Below are 13,959 nucleotides of genomic sequence, written 5' to 3'. Positions count from 1 at the left end.
CTGCCCCTCCTGAGGGAGCTGCAGACCATGATCATGTCTGACCTCAGTCTCCTCTTCTCCGAGCTGAACAATTCAAGTGGCCTCAGCCACTCCTTGTATGGCTTCTCCTTCAGATCCTTACCCATCTCTGTGTTTCTCCTTTGGATGCTCTCTAACAGTTTTATCTCCTTATGCTGTGGTGCCCAAAACTGCTCACAGTGCTCCAGGTGAGGCTGCCCCAGTGCAGAGCAGAGCAGGACAATCCCCTCCCTTGCCCAGCTGGTGATGCTTACCCTGATGCGCCCCTGGACATGGCTGGCCCTCTTGGCTGCCAGGGCACTGCTGACTCATATTCAGTTTTTGCTGACCAGGACCCACAGGTCCCTCTTCACAGTGCTGCTCTCCAGCACCTCATTGACTAGTCTACACTAAAGGTTTTCCCCTCCCCAACACTAATCCTTTTTAAACTTCATATGATTGGTGATTGCTCATCTTCCTAATTCGTCAAGGTTTCTCTGCAAGGCCTCTCTGCCCCCGAGGAAGTTGACAGCTCCTCCCAGTTTAGCATGATCGGCAAACTTACTTCTTATCCCTTAGAGTCCTGCATCCCTGTTGTTCATGAAGATATTAAAGAGCACTGGCTCTAAAACGGGCCCTGCAGTACCTGGGCACTAAACCCAAGGAAGTGAAATCCTGAGAGAGATTTTCAGGATCCTCTCATAGTCTGCTATGAGGCTTCTTAAATAGCAAACTCAATTTTTTAAATGGATTTAAAAAGTTATATATCTCTTTAAAAACCTGCTTATTTTTTTATTACTCTTGATAAAGGATGACACTATGGTGCACATCATTAGCATGACTACCTTGATTAATATCCCAAGATTTTACTAAACGTTACTTTGCTTTTAATTGCCCATTTTTCCCCCTCCTTTTTTTCTTCCCTATTTAGTAGTAAGCTGTGATTTGGAGGTCTCACTAGCTACAATTTGACACAGTGAAATCATGACAAATATTTAAAAGCTTGTGAAGCAAAGGCACACATATTCATGAAGAAAGAAAGGGTTTGCACTCACTGCTGTTTCCTTTGCAAAGACCTTAGTGATGGCCATTTGAATGGTATGGACAGAATTAGTATTAGTACCAGTGGTTTCATGCATCTTCCTGCTTCAACTGTTCACTGTTCCCTCAAGCAGTGAGGACTAGCTGATGATAAAAGCTGATCTTGCAGCCTCTCTGAAATCTGTGCTAGAGGAGATGGACTGCTAGAACCCTGTGGGAAGTTTCCACAAGTCCTTGGGCTTCAGACACAATTCTTGTTTGCCAGAATACTTTTAATAATTGGGATTCCCAGACTGCTTGGAGTTCGATATTGGACCACATACCCTTTTTCTGCACAGAGAAAGAAGGATATGTCTCATCCTTTGTTCCCTTTTTCCAGTCGCTGCTTTCCTTTCCCCCCACCTTCTTTTTATAATTCTCTCTGTTGTGACAGTACCTAGTAACATGAGGGTCAATGCAAGTTTTCTAACCTACAGTGTTCAAGTTGATTGATCCAAACAAATTTAAGCCCTGCTAAACTGCTGGCATCCATATGTAATATACTCTCTTTCTAAAATCTTCTACTGTGTGTTTGGTTTTTCTGAATGTTTTAAAGGCTAGCTAATTATGAACCCTGCCTTCTTCTATTCAAGTCTGAGTTAAACATGCCCTGAGTGTCAGGGGACCAGTCTGAATGTGTGCTGGAGCTGTGCTTTTCAAGCTGTGACTCCAAAAATCTCCTATACTTCAACCCTGCCAGATACAGCATCAAACAGTCTCCCATTTGATAGCAGCTTCCTGCAATCCATTTTCAAAACAAGTGGTCTTTGTAGAGAAATTCTTAGAAGGGTGAGATAAGAGACAGGCTCTGAGTTGCAAAGTCTTGTGGTGAGGGGCAGTTAGGGGACCTGCCAGTTTCAGCAGCCCATACTGTGCTGCACAGAGGCCACAACATCCTTGTAAACAGAGACTGGACTCAGGAAACAGACACACAGCAAAACTCACAAAACATCCTGCCAGGAAACACCAGATTCAACAATACCATCAGCCTGCACAAAACAGCCAGCTCAAGTAACATTTTGATACACACAACATACACCTGCAGAAACATTTGAAATTTGTCTTTACACTGTCATGCATATATGTGCTGTGCAGAGACATACAGTGCTCCTCAGGGGTAGGTAAATATTCAGAGCACACCACTAAAGCACACTTTGAAACACAGGCCAAGTAGAATCCTAGCACACACCCAAGTTTTACAGCCTATTCTAGCTACAACTTCAGTTTGATGGGCTCATCTCCTGGGATGTGTAGGGATTAAGTTCTCAGGGTTATCCTTCGGTGTGTACTCTTGCTCTGAAATTCTCTCCAGTTCCTGGTCTTGATTTAGCTTTAGTCAGAGCAACTTCGCTGCTAAGAACTTCAGATATGCGATTCATGTAACAATCTCCTTGGGATAGTGAAGGTAAATACACTTATTCCATCAAAGCCAAGCTACATCTATTACATGTTATCTTCTGGTGATCTTTTTGAGTCACTGCTGACATGTGAAGCATTAAAAAGAAGTTCTGAAAGGTATTTTTGTTAACAGACAAACCTGAGTTTTGCAAGTGGCTTCAAAGGATTACAATATAGTCCTTAGAAGATAAAGGCCTTAAATAAATGTCAGTTTTAGGAGAAAATGTTTAGGAAATGATTCTAATCTTGGGGTTTTGTCATGGGTTTTTCTTCCACAGAAATCACTGAACCTGAAGGTAGATATTTGCCAGTAAGTTTCAAGTAGTTTCAATGATCCAGTCACCCTCTCCCTGCCCCTACTGGAGATACAACACAGGAAGACTGAAGTAATTGCAACTTCAGTGTGTTAGATCAGGAAATAAGCCAGGTTTATGTCTCTTGGTTCTTGAAAGTGACCATTATGACTAGCTCCACCCCATTCTTTGCATGACAGCACATTTGGTCACAATTTGCCTTGCTGACTGAAAGGAAGAAAAAAACCCACTGTTTCTGGATGGTGAGAGCATCTATTAACAAGACATTGGCTACTGTAATGTCTCCAGATGTCAAGAGACACTTCTCCCTCTGCAGTTAACATCTGAACTTTCCCCAGGAAATAGTTCCTAAACTAGAGAGTGCCAGAAAGTAATTTCTGTGCTTGTTCTGTTCCAGTAATTTTGGCCTCTTGTGACTTATGACCTTCAAGCTGATACAACCATTTTGGATAACTTGAAATTTTTATAAGTTTATCCCATGTTTAAATTACTTTCCTCTTAGCGCTTATTATCAACTTGATTTTTGATCTTCCTTTAAAATTCTCTGTAACGGTTACAACAGCTAAGTTTGTAGCACTTCCGTTTTTGCTATAGTAATGGGTTATGATGACAGCAACAAACACATTGGAAGACTAAAGGGTAGTGACGTCTTGGAATTTTGTCCCAGCTTTAGCCACAATTCCAAAGTAATTTTGAAGACTAGCAAAGGCAAGTGCTTCATAAGAGAGATGAGTAAGAATGTAATTATCATCTGTTACTAAGTGGTTATCAGTGGACTTCAGAGTTTCTGCTGCTGAGAACATGGTTTCTTAACGCCAGCTCCTGGAGTTTCTGGCATAGCCTTTCTCCTGTGACTGCAACGAAGTCATGATTCTACATGGGCTTAGGTAACCATAGGTATAGGCTGGGCTTTGACTATGAAGGCTAGGAGGAGGGCCAGGTTTGTGGCTAGGCCTGATCGCGAAGAGTTTAGTATAGGGTGTGAAAGTTTGAGTATTGGGAAGTATACATTTGATATTTATTGCACTTGTTACAGTCCATTGATGCTGACTCTGTAAAACAGAACTGCAGCTATCTCACATTTGAAGATTTGCGTGAAATCCATCATTTTCAGTACATGAAAGTCTGAATTTTCACAGAAACCACTGAAACTATCAAAAAAGCGCAGCATCGGCACTTCATCCCATCCCATCTGATCTTTGATTATGATGGCAATATGTGATTGAGGTGGGAAAGAAGCCTGTGCATACACTCATGCACAAATAGGAGTTACAAGTAAGAAGGAGAAATATAAAGGATTAATGCAAAATATATGGCTTCTGTAATAAGCCATCTCTCTGCCTTACAGTGATCCCATGGTGAAAAGCTGTCAGCATTTAAAGGCGACAGCAAATACGTATGCCAGGCAAATAATTAATTTATTTTAAAATCAATTCTGCAAGCAATATTGTAATGTTAATAGCAGCAGTAACTCTCACTTCTTTATGGCTTTTTTCTGGGAGGGAGCTCTGAAGAATTTTTCAAACATTAACAGGTAAGCAGCTAACAAAGTCCTAAGACACAGGCAAGTATCATAATCCCCTTAATATTGAAAAGTGCATAGAAATATGTGTGGTTACAAAATATGCTACCTGAAAAGTAGAGCTCAGGAGCCTGGAGTCTCAGATATTCTCTAACTGCTCAATGGAGTGTGTGATGTAAAATAGAAAGCATAAGTGATCATAGCATATCTCCAAAACAGTGGGATTTCATCCGTTTTTAATTTGATTTGATTATGATGGCAATATGTGATTGAGGAGGGAAAGAAGCTTGTGCATACACTCATGCACAAATAGGAGTTACAAGTACTTGCAGGAGGGTTGTGGATCCTTGTAAAGAGTATTCCAGCCAAGTGATGAAAGGTTCATTTTTCCTAATTATCCTAGAAGAATGTTGCAAAGTGTCACTGAAAACTGTTGTTCCAATCCACACTAAATTGGAGGTGTGTGTTTAGAGGAACTACACTGAGGCAATGCACACAATTATCAGGACAGCAGGAGCTAAAAGCAAGTTCTTCAGTTTCAAAGATCCCTCCCAAGTGTGACCAAAGGGAATTTTCAGCTACTTCAGCAGTAGGGTATTCTCTCTTGTTCCTGATAAAGTCTTCAAAGGTCTTAGGACTTTCAAGTGTGCAGCTTAATTCCTGAAGGTTTTCAGGAGTTCTCATCTTCCTCATCCCCTTGAAAATTCGCACTTCTTTGTAGAATTACATCCTGGTGAAGGCTGTATGTAACTGTTGCACAACCGGAGGGTTGCACAGCATGTATTTCTGTATGCGGGGCCAATGGGACGTGTGAAAGGACTACAGCCCTGTTAGCAACAGGAACTAACTCACTACATCACTGTTGATAGTTAAATGACTTGCAGCCTAAAATCTCCCAGGCTTCAGGGTTGCATAAATGCGTTGAAAGATATGAGAGAAACAGTAAAAATTTTAAAAAATCTTACCAAGAACAAATGTCGAGGATGCCTGTTTTTGCCAGAGACTTTCATCAGTGTTCCCTCTTTAACAAAGATCTGAAGAGAAAACAGCAGATTGTAATCCTGAGATTTCATTCTGAATCTTTCTGAGAAAAAAAAAGAGTATTTATCCTTGGGAAGGAGCTACTCCAATGCCATTCATCAGCACAAGAAGAGATAGAGAGCCTCAACACTTGTTTCTAGCCTTACTCTCTATGATCTGGCTTAGTCTTTGCCTGGGTTAGCTCTGCTACCCTTCATGGCTTGCATTTGTGTCAGTACAAAATGGGTTGGAATCCCACTTGTCCTCAGCCCACTCTTTCTGCACTGTGGACTGTGCTCAGAGGTGATTGTCACAGGTTGAAAATTAACATGTAATGAGCTTTAGAAAATAATTCTTGTCTTTAAAAGTCCTCTGAAATAGGCAGACCAATTAGAAAACCTGAAACCTTAGGTTTTAGTATGCTACACCATCTTAACTATACCTCCATATATAATTTGTATAAATTTGCAAGCACAATACTTTTTCAGTCCATCTCATTACTTAGTATGTAGGTAGGACTGTGTATGTAAAAGCAGCTAAACCAGCACACTAGAACTTCATTGCAGCAATGTTTGAAAAAGTCTGCCATAACTAACTGAACTACATCAGTGGATTAACAGTCATCTGCCCTTTTCAGATGGAGAACAGAATATAGCGTACTTCTCCACTCTAGAATAGTTTATAATCAAAGAGACAAATCCTGAAAAATCTGCATGCTGGGCTTTGCAGAATTTGTTAAAGCATTACCTGGTAAGGGCAAGTGAGAATACGGATGTTAGAGAGAAAAATATTTGCAAAATTTGGCTGAAGAATATTCTTGTGCTATGAGTATGCATGCTTTGAAAATTGCTTCATGAATTTTTTTAAAGATATTGGTGGACTGAAGGGAAATTCAGAGTTGCAGAACTCAGGAAAGAAATCTTTTGAAGCATAGAAGCAGGTTGGAGCTGAGGGAACTGGACAGGTTTGAAAGTCAGAAGAAATTTGCATTTGATGTGGATAGCAAGACAGCTGTACAGTCTCTCATGTTTCTGTTGATGTGTTGCTTAAAAACAGCATCTTATATTAAAAGCACCATGGGGGAATGGTGAAAATATAAAATTGAAAACAAATTAATTGCCCTAATTTAAGGTTCTTAGCCAGCTATATAAAGAGGCTTTTCAGGCTGAAAGCAATTCCTGATAGAGTTGCAGCCTTTTGACAGGAGTATATAAGGAGGAAAGCAGTAGCTCCATCAAAATACACTACACTTGTGTCTGAGGATGTCTGAGGACTGCTGAAGTGAAAAGCCAAAAGGCTGCTCTGTGTAAAAGCAGAGACAATACATATCTTTCACAGCATGACCCTCTTTTTGTGTGCTGCCAGAGTGATGTTTTTTACACAAACCAGTGCTCCAACTTGTATCACAATAGCTCAGTAAACAACATCTGTAGGCATCTCAAACATGGCCATCCACACAGAGATATTGCTGGCCAGAAAGAATACCCTTACCAGCACAGGTTTGCCAGCAGCACTCACCCTTCCTGGCTGGAGGAGGCCGCTCTGCCCTCTCACACTGTGCTCAATGTGTACTAGCTTCTGCAAGTTTTCCTGGGAGAGAAAAACAGCATTTAGAAGGCTGCATGGAGACTGTTTTTATACAAGCAGGCAAATTTCCCCTCACCCCTCCTCACCATTTTATTTCTTTAGAACTGGTATTACAGAATTAGATTTCAGAGAGAGCTGAGACCAAAGATTTACACCCAGAAAGTCTTCTTCCTGCCTTATGGATTTTACAGAATCTCATCACCTGCATTCACATCTGCTGTGACCTTCTACCGTTCTTTTACCTGTGATTCCCCAGTGTACCTTCCAGAGGAACTGCTAACTTCATATGGTATTTATACATTGGCTTCTTTGCTGACTTTCTGGCTCTGTGAACTAATAAAATAGGGACAAAGTACAGTATCCGCTCCAAAGGCCTGTGCATGAGAGCCATGACACCAATAATCCAAAGCATGCTTTGATACTTTCAGACTGTTGCTAGGTTTATCTGAAGACTTACATTCTATGATAACAGATTAATGCCTTTGCAATAGGGGATGTAGAGGGTACACTAGTAAGCAGGCAATGAAGCTGCATTTCTGTTTGGATGCTCTGCAAAAACCAGGAAGTTTATGATTCAACTCTGATACTATTAACTATTTACCTAGCCTTAAGGCACAGTCAGTCAGTGGGCACTGGCACCAGGCATGAACTTATCTATGAAGATGGTAAATAAGATTAACCTAGATAAGTCTGTGCTCCCATAAAGAAAATCAGATGAATGTAAGAAGGAAGAAGGGATGTCTGTACCTTTGCAATATTGCTAGTCTTTTCAAATCTCCTTCCATTTAGCAGATGAGGCTGTTAAAATAGAGGCTTGTGCATAGGATTCAGCTGTAGCTTTTATCTGATCAGAACAGTAGAATAAGCTAACCAGGAGAAGTGAGTCCTCACTGGAATATGCCTAAAAATTAGGAGTCTCCTGTCTAAGTCTCCTAGACTATACAGCCACTGTATCCTCTATCTTCAGTTATACACCCAGATAAACTACAGACTAAGGACCATACTTGATAAGGCCTTGTGACCTGACAGCCTTTTAGAACAGTTTTCTGCTTCAACAGGCAATGTTTTCCTTTGCTCCATTGACTGGCATTAATATACCCCTGGGATTAGTGAGACTTGATTAGATCATACACTGTATCTGCCTGATACAAATCAGTCATGTCTACAGGATCAGCTAACTGAGAAAGTTATCACAGCTACCAGAAGGAGCATATCCAAGTTAACATGATGATATGTCAAGGCTAATTTTCCCTGGTTTTCAGCTAACACAATTAACATACCTATCTAGGCTTGCTTTTTGAATAAGCCTGAAATCTCCCTATCTTACTGCCCTAGCAAAATATTGCACTTGTTTAGCACGATACTTAGTTCTTAATCAGTAACTGGATGTCAAATACATGGAAATACCTACAAGCCTACAAGGCCTGACCAGCACAGGGCCTCACTGTGCCCATGAAACATAATTGACAGTTGACACATTTTCAAGAATTTGAGATGTCAGGTATCTCTTTTGCAATGCAGGAAGTAACAAATGGATTTTTTCAGGTCACTTCTAAAATACTATAGGCAAATAAAATAGAATCAACATATAAAGCAATAGCACAAGAAATATCAGGGATCATGGGACTGCTAACTTTTGCAAAAGGTATTTGCAAAGGACTTTCCTGTCACTGAAGGGTATTTTAGCCTGGCAATACCTGTCCAATTGACAGCTTCCACAATAAAAACCTGTTTTTCATCTGCAGAAAAAGCAGTGTTCTCCTGTGAGCACACTCGTGCCAGTGCTAGTTCTACTCATCTGGGTTTCTACCAGAGAAGTTGCAGCAGCCCAGCTTTTCTCAGGACTGCTGGCAGAGGAGCCTCTTGAAATGCTGATGTTTGCAATATGGACACATGTTCACCAGGAAACGGACAGAGAAGTATTGAACTCATTTCCTGAAGGAAGTCAAACACGCATCACATGTGAAGGATAGTGGTTTATCTGGGAATGTGGACAGCTGAGGGGGGGCATAGTTTCCTGTCAGTTCCCCAAAATTCTGAGTTTATATAGCTTTCTTCATTGGTCTTAAAACTATCACTATTCTTCTTTCTAAGATCCTTCACAATCCTACAATTAAGGAATAAAAGCAAAGCTCTACCCAGACAGTACAGCAAAAGTGGGTGTCAGAAATACTGCTGTGGCCATTTTAGCAGTGAACTGCAGCTTCCATAATTTTATCATGATGTCTATGCAGCAGGAACACCTCCCCAAGGAATTCACCAGCTGTTAATAGCAACAGTGATTTATAACTCTTAGCATCTTAGGGCCTCTAACAGATTATAGACATTCAGAAAGCAGTATAAACCCTGCTTAGTTCATCTCCTGGAATTACAGATAGACATAGACTCTGTGGTGATGTTGTATTGTGCCTTGTACTTCTTGTTGTGTGCCTTGTACTTCTTTTTGTACATCTGTAACTTGAAAGTAATATTTTCATATATGGTGAAAAAGGTTATGGTCATAATTTGCTTGAAAATCTTGCGTTAATAGTTCCCAGGAAAAACTGCTAGAGTCTTATTATCATAAAACAACAAAAAAAAGCTAATAATGGGTCACTGATATTCTATAGAAAATGTAGATCCTAATTCAGTGCTCCTATGATTTTAGAAGTGTTGTTTGGTGAGCTGGTACACGGGAACAGAAATCATCTTCCTTCCAGGTATACGCCAAGTCTAAATTATTTCTTAGAAATTCAGCCAGGTACATGACAATTTATTAATGCTCTAAAACAAGTGGCATTGTTCAGTTTCTTCTGTAATTAGAGTAATTATTTGCTTTTATGTTTTCTTTTTTTTAAACTGAGAGAAAGAAAATAAATGCTGGTTGTGGCTTTTGTGTCTGGGATGTTAATTCAGGAGGACAATCTCTGATTTAGCAGAAAATTGAACTTTTTTTCTCATGAACCTGCACTTTCACAAAACCCTCCACATTCACACAAAAGGGAAAGAAGAAAATTTTGTTTCATCTCTTCCATACCAAAGTTTTGAAAAATAGTAGATGTGCTCTGATGATACAATAAAAAATAAGTGTAAATATATATCTGGAATTTTTGATGGAATTATTCCACAACAGACATTATTTATAGCAATTACTATACAATCTGTGACATGTGTACGACTCAGATGATACAATGACGTTCTTCAAATTGAAGCATGGCTTAGTAGAGACAAAATGATTTCATGGCAATGCAACACAAATTGGATTTTGGCCACTTACATATACTTCTGACTTCAGAAAAGTATTTCTATAAAAATCCGATATACCTGAGTGAAATCTAAGGAAGCAGAGGTGCCAGGAATGTGTGACCTTGATCTGTTTGAACTGAGCTCTTAGAGTTCTGAACCTCTAATACAGATATCCCTAAAGCTCTGAGATTTTTCTGGAAGGTATGCATGAGATCTCAGGTTTTGGATGAAATATTTATTTTGGTACAAAGACTGCTTTAATAATGGGAAAATATGATTATAAATTCTTTGCCGCCTGAGGAGAAGGAAAATCAGAATCAAACCAGTTGAATCAAACCACTTTGCTTAGAAGTCTGTAGTTTCAGAGTCTAGTTTACAGAGGGGTCAGATTACATTCCTTATTATGATAAAACTCTAGGCTTGTTAGACATCCTCCCTGCAACCTACATTTTTCTTCCACAACAGACATTAGTTCTTTCATCTTCATAACCAATTAGTGTGTTCTTCCCTAACAATTTGAGTGCATTCATTTTTTCAGCCTTAAAAACCTACCTGAAAACAAGCTCTTACTAAGAAGATTGATATTTCACTCCTTTCTTTCATCTACATCATCTTAATGTGATGACTTTCCACTTTCTATTTTGAATTTCATGTTCTGATGCCTGAATGATTATTAACAACCCTTTCATTGCTCAGAAAATGAAATAATAAAGAAGTGAGGTGAAACCCAAGAGGGGAAAAAACCTCATCTGGGCTATTTGCTATAGTGTCTTACATCTTGCACAGCTGCATTAAAGGGCACAGACCAACTCCACATCTGCAGTACTGTAAACCAGATCTGTATAAGCCCTTGAGTCTAACCTTGGAGGAGGCTTCAGAATCTAGCAGACATATGTATTCACTTGAATAGATGTGTAAAAACCTTACATTTGATCAGGGGAGCATGCGTCATAGTAGGACTCACCGCTTGGAGCATGCTGTCATTGGCTTGGTCCGTGATTTCAGAAACAATGAATAAGGCAGCTGAGGGATGAAGGAAAACAAACACCATGCATCACACAAAAGAGTAGAAAAATAACTCAAATCCCTCCTGATTGCAGGGGCATCCTTTGGCTTCTCTGTCATTTTCACAATGCAACAGCCTAGCAACTCTGACATGGCACAGGGTGCTGTCTCCCCTTCCTCCCTTCATCATTTTCTTGTGTGAGACAGCATCATGCTTGTGCTGATCCAGAGAGCTTATGAGGTCCCTTTTAAGCATCAAGGATGACACAAAGTCTTTTTTGTAATGTTTTCTAGTTGCAGATTCTTGTCAATGTCTTGTTATATAGAGAGATGAATGTAAACCAACTTTAGCCACCAAATAGCATGGCAGTCTAAACTGTACCTCTTACTGCTGAGAGAGAGGACATGTCATGCCTTTCTGATAGAAATGTGTGTGAAGTGGTGACACAAATTAATTCCTGGATTCTCCACTGGCAAATAACCTGGGCTAGGACATGTTTGCTGGCACTGAAAGCAGTGGCATAACATGGCTCAGGTCCCTATTTCACATCCCTTCCCCTGTGGCACAGGGCTTTCTATAAATTTCTGGTCATAACTTGGGAGCATGCTGGCTAGGAATGGCACAAGCATCTCCTAACCAAAATGAGGCAGGTAATTGTGGTCAGATGGCTTGAACATCTGCCCTGCTACTGTTTAAATTACTGGTATAGCTGTTGTTCTACCGTCAGTGACTAGGGTCCTGAATGTTGCATGAGTCTCTGCTCTTGGGCAGAATAAACTGACTTTCAGTCAACCACTGACTTTATTGCTATGAGTTGGTTTGAATTTATAATCAGTGTAGGAGAGCTGAATTGATTTCATTAATACAATGTTACTGCTGCTTACTCCAGCCTGGAAAATACTCCTACAGACATCACAACTAAACCTTGCTATGATTTCAGTGGGAGTAAGAGACTTCTGCTTTATCTATCTCATGTGTTGAAAAGGATGGTGTTAGCAGTGGATTTGTTCCTGATTTTGCCGAACTGCTTTTTATGCAATGTCTTTCAACTTTATGTAACATTAAGAAATCCAGAATACAGATATGCAATTCAAATCTCCTTGGTTTCTCCCAAGTTCACAGAGTACAGCAGGCATACCATAGCTAATGGTACACAATCAGGCAGGGAGAACCATCCAAATTGATTTTACAATGACCAGGCCAAATATTTACAACGTCAAAGAGGACTAAGATTTCCTCAGTGACGCGGGCAAAACTACAGTGTTTGCACTATGCCTGTATAGATGTTTTCTTCTTCGTAAGTTCCATCATGCCAAAACTATAGGAAGCCCATATGTTTCAATTAAAATTAAAAAGATACCATTCTTGTCCTAAATAATTTGTCTAAATTAGTAATCCGTTCTTACAGATTTTACATCTAACCTATTAATGCAAAATATTGAAAAGAATCATCTTATATATACTACCAGTATAGAAATATTGCACCCCTTTAGAGGCAATGTTAGCAAAGCAGAAGTTTTCTTCTACGAATTTCATTTTACCTTGTGTGGCTTCATACTCTGTAGAATCAGGACAAAGATTATTCAAGTAATCTGTAGTAAATGATCAAATAAACACAGACATACAACAATCAGAATTCAGATCAACATAATTTGTAGTGTTGTTAGCTAAAACAGTAAATCCTAATCACAAAATCAGATACTGGTTGGGGTTGGAAGGGACATTAAGTATCATCTTGTTCTAATCTCTCTGCCATGGGCAGAAACACCTTCCAGCAGACCAGGTTACCCCAAGCCCCATCCAATCTGGACTTTGAATGCTTCCAGGAATCGGGCATCCACAGTAATGTCCCACAGCACTTTATTCCCAAATCATTAAGTGTATATATAGCCTCTGTCTAAAGCAAAATTCATCTTTGATGGCATTTTACTTAGAGAATCAATACAAAGAGCATTGATACAGATTTGGGCTCACATAACTTGGCAGGTACAAATAAACTGTCAAAAATGTTTCTCAAGAGAATTGCTGAGTAGCACCACTTTACAAATAACTCTTTTTCTAAGTAATTCTGATTTTCCATCTGAATGAATGCTGTTGGCTATACCTGCAGTTAGACTAAATGAATCATATGCTTTTTATGGGCACAGGAAGGAGACACTAGTTCTGTACAAGCAGGGTTTAAATAATTACTAGCAAACTCAATCACAATCTGAAAATAGGTTCTGTAAGATAGATATGATAGTGCTTAGTGTGACAGCAATTATATTTCCATTATATACAAACCTTTAACCAGTGTTATTTTGGACTACTTTTCTTGGATCACCTGCTTATTCTGTGTCTGGGTCTTTATGCTTTTAAAGACTGTAGTATGTAAGTGCTACAGTTTAAAGACTCTAGCCTGGAAATACCTCATTCTTATCTTGCTGATTAGTCCAGATTCCTAAATTCTGCACTGAAGAACTAGACTTCTGTGCTGAGAATGGTGCTGGGCACGGATGTCTGTTCCCTTGAATGTCTTATCCCTACACATTTCCCTTTCTAGTGCTGTGTCTTCCCTGGCATCTTGAACTTCACCTGGCTTTTACCTGCATTCTGGAAAGCATCTGCCTGTACTCAGGCAGGCAGAAGGGGTTGTGTGATGTCATCAGGCAATATTTAGTGTTCCTTTTCACCACTGCAAGCTCTGTCCTCAGCTGTGGACTGAGTGGACAAATCCTTTCGGTTGTGGTGCCATAAGTGGTAACCAATACCCTCATAAATACCACTCCTTATCTGGTAGAATCAGCCAGTTATCACACAAGTGCACCTGA

The 13,959-nt window shown here is 39.8% G+C and overlaps 1 protein-coding gene across 2 annotated transcripts in view; it reads right to left on the bottom strand.

The window, feature by feature from the left end:
• FGD5 (FYVE, RhoGEF and PH domain containing 5) overlaps positions 1–13,959 on the bottom strand; it is a 78,178-nt gene that overhangs the window by 18,264 nt on the left and 45,955 nt on the right. The window contains exons 9-12 of one of the 2 annotated variants that reach the window (XM_071439226.1): positions 12,691–12,741; positions 11,108–11,166; positions 6,850–6,921; positions 5,277–5,345 (exon numbers count right to left, since the gene is read on the bottom strand). In XM_071439226.1, coding sequence (XP_071295327.1) covers positions 5,277–5,345; positions 6,850–6,921; positions 11,108–11,166; positions 12,691–12,741 — 251 coding nt within the window. The remainder of the gene's footprint in view (positions 1–5,276; positions 5,346–6,849; positions 6,922–11,107; positions 11,167–12,690; positions 12,742–13,959) is intronic. The other variant, XM_071439227.1, reaches the window with a different exon arrangement.

This window comes from Agelaius tricolor, unplaced genomic scaffold (genome assembly GCF_023055355.1).
Source record: "Agelaius tricolor isolate 1412-34295 unplaced genomic scaffold, bAgeTri1.0.p SCAF_14, whole genome shotgun sequence".
Classification (NCBI taxonomy): Eukaryota; Metazoa; Chordata; class Aves; order Passeriformes; family Icteridae; genus Agelaius; species Agelaius tricolor.
The sequence above is the reverse complement of the archived record's forward strand: the minus strand, read 5'-3'. Positions and strand labels throughout refer to the sequence as shown.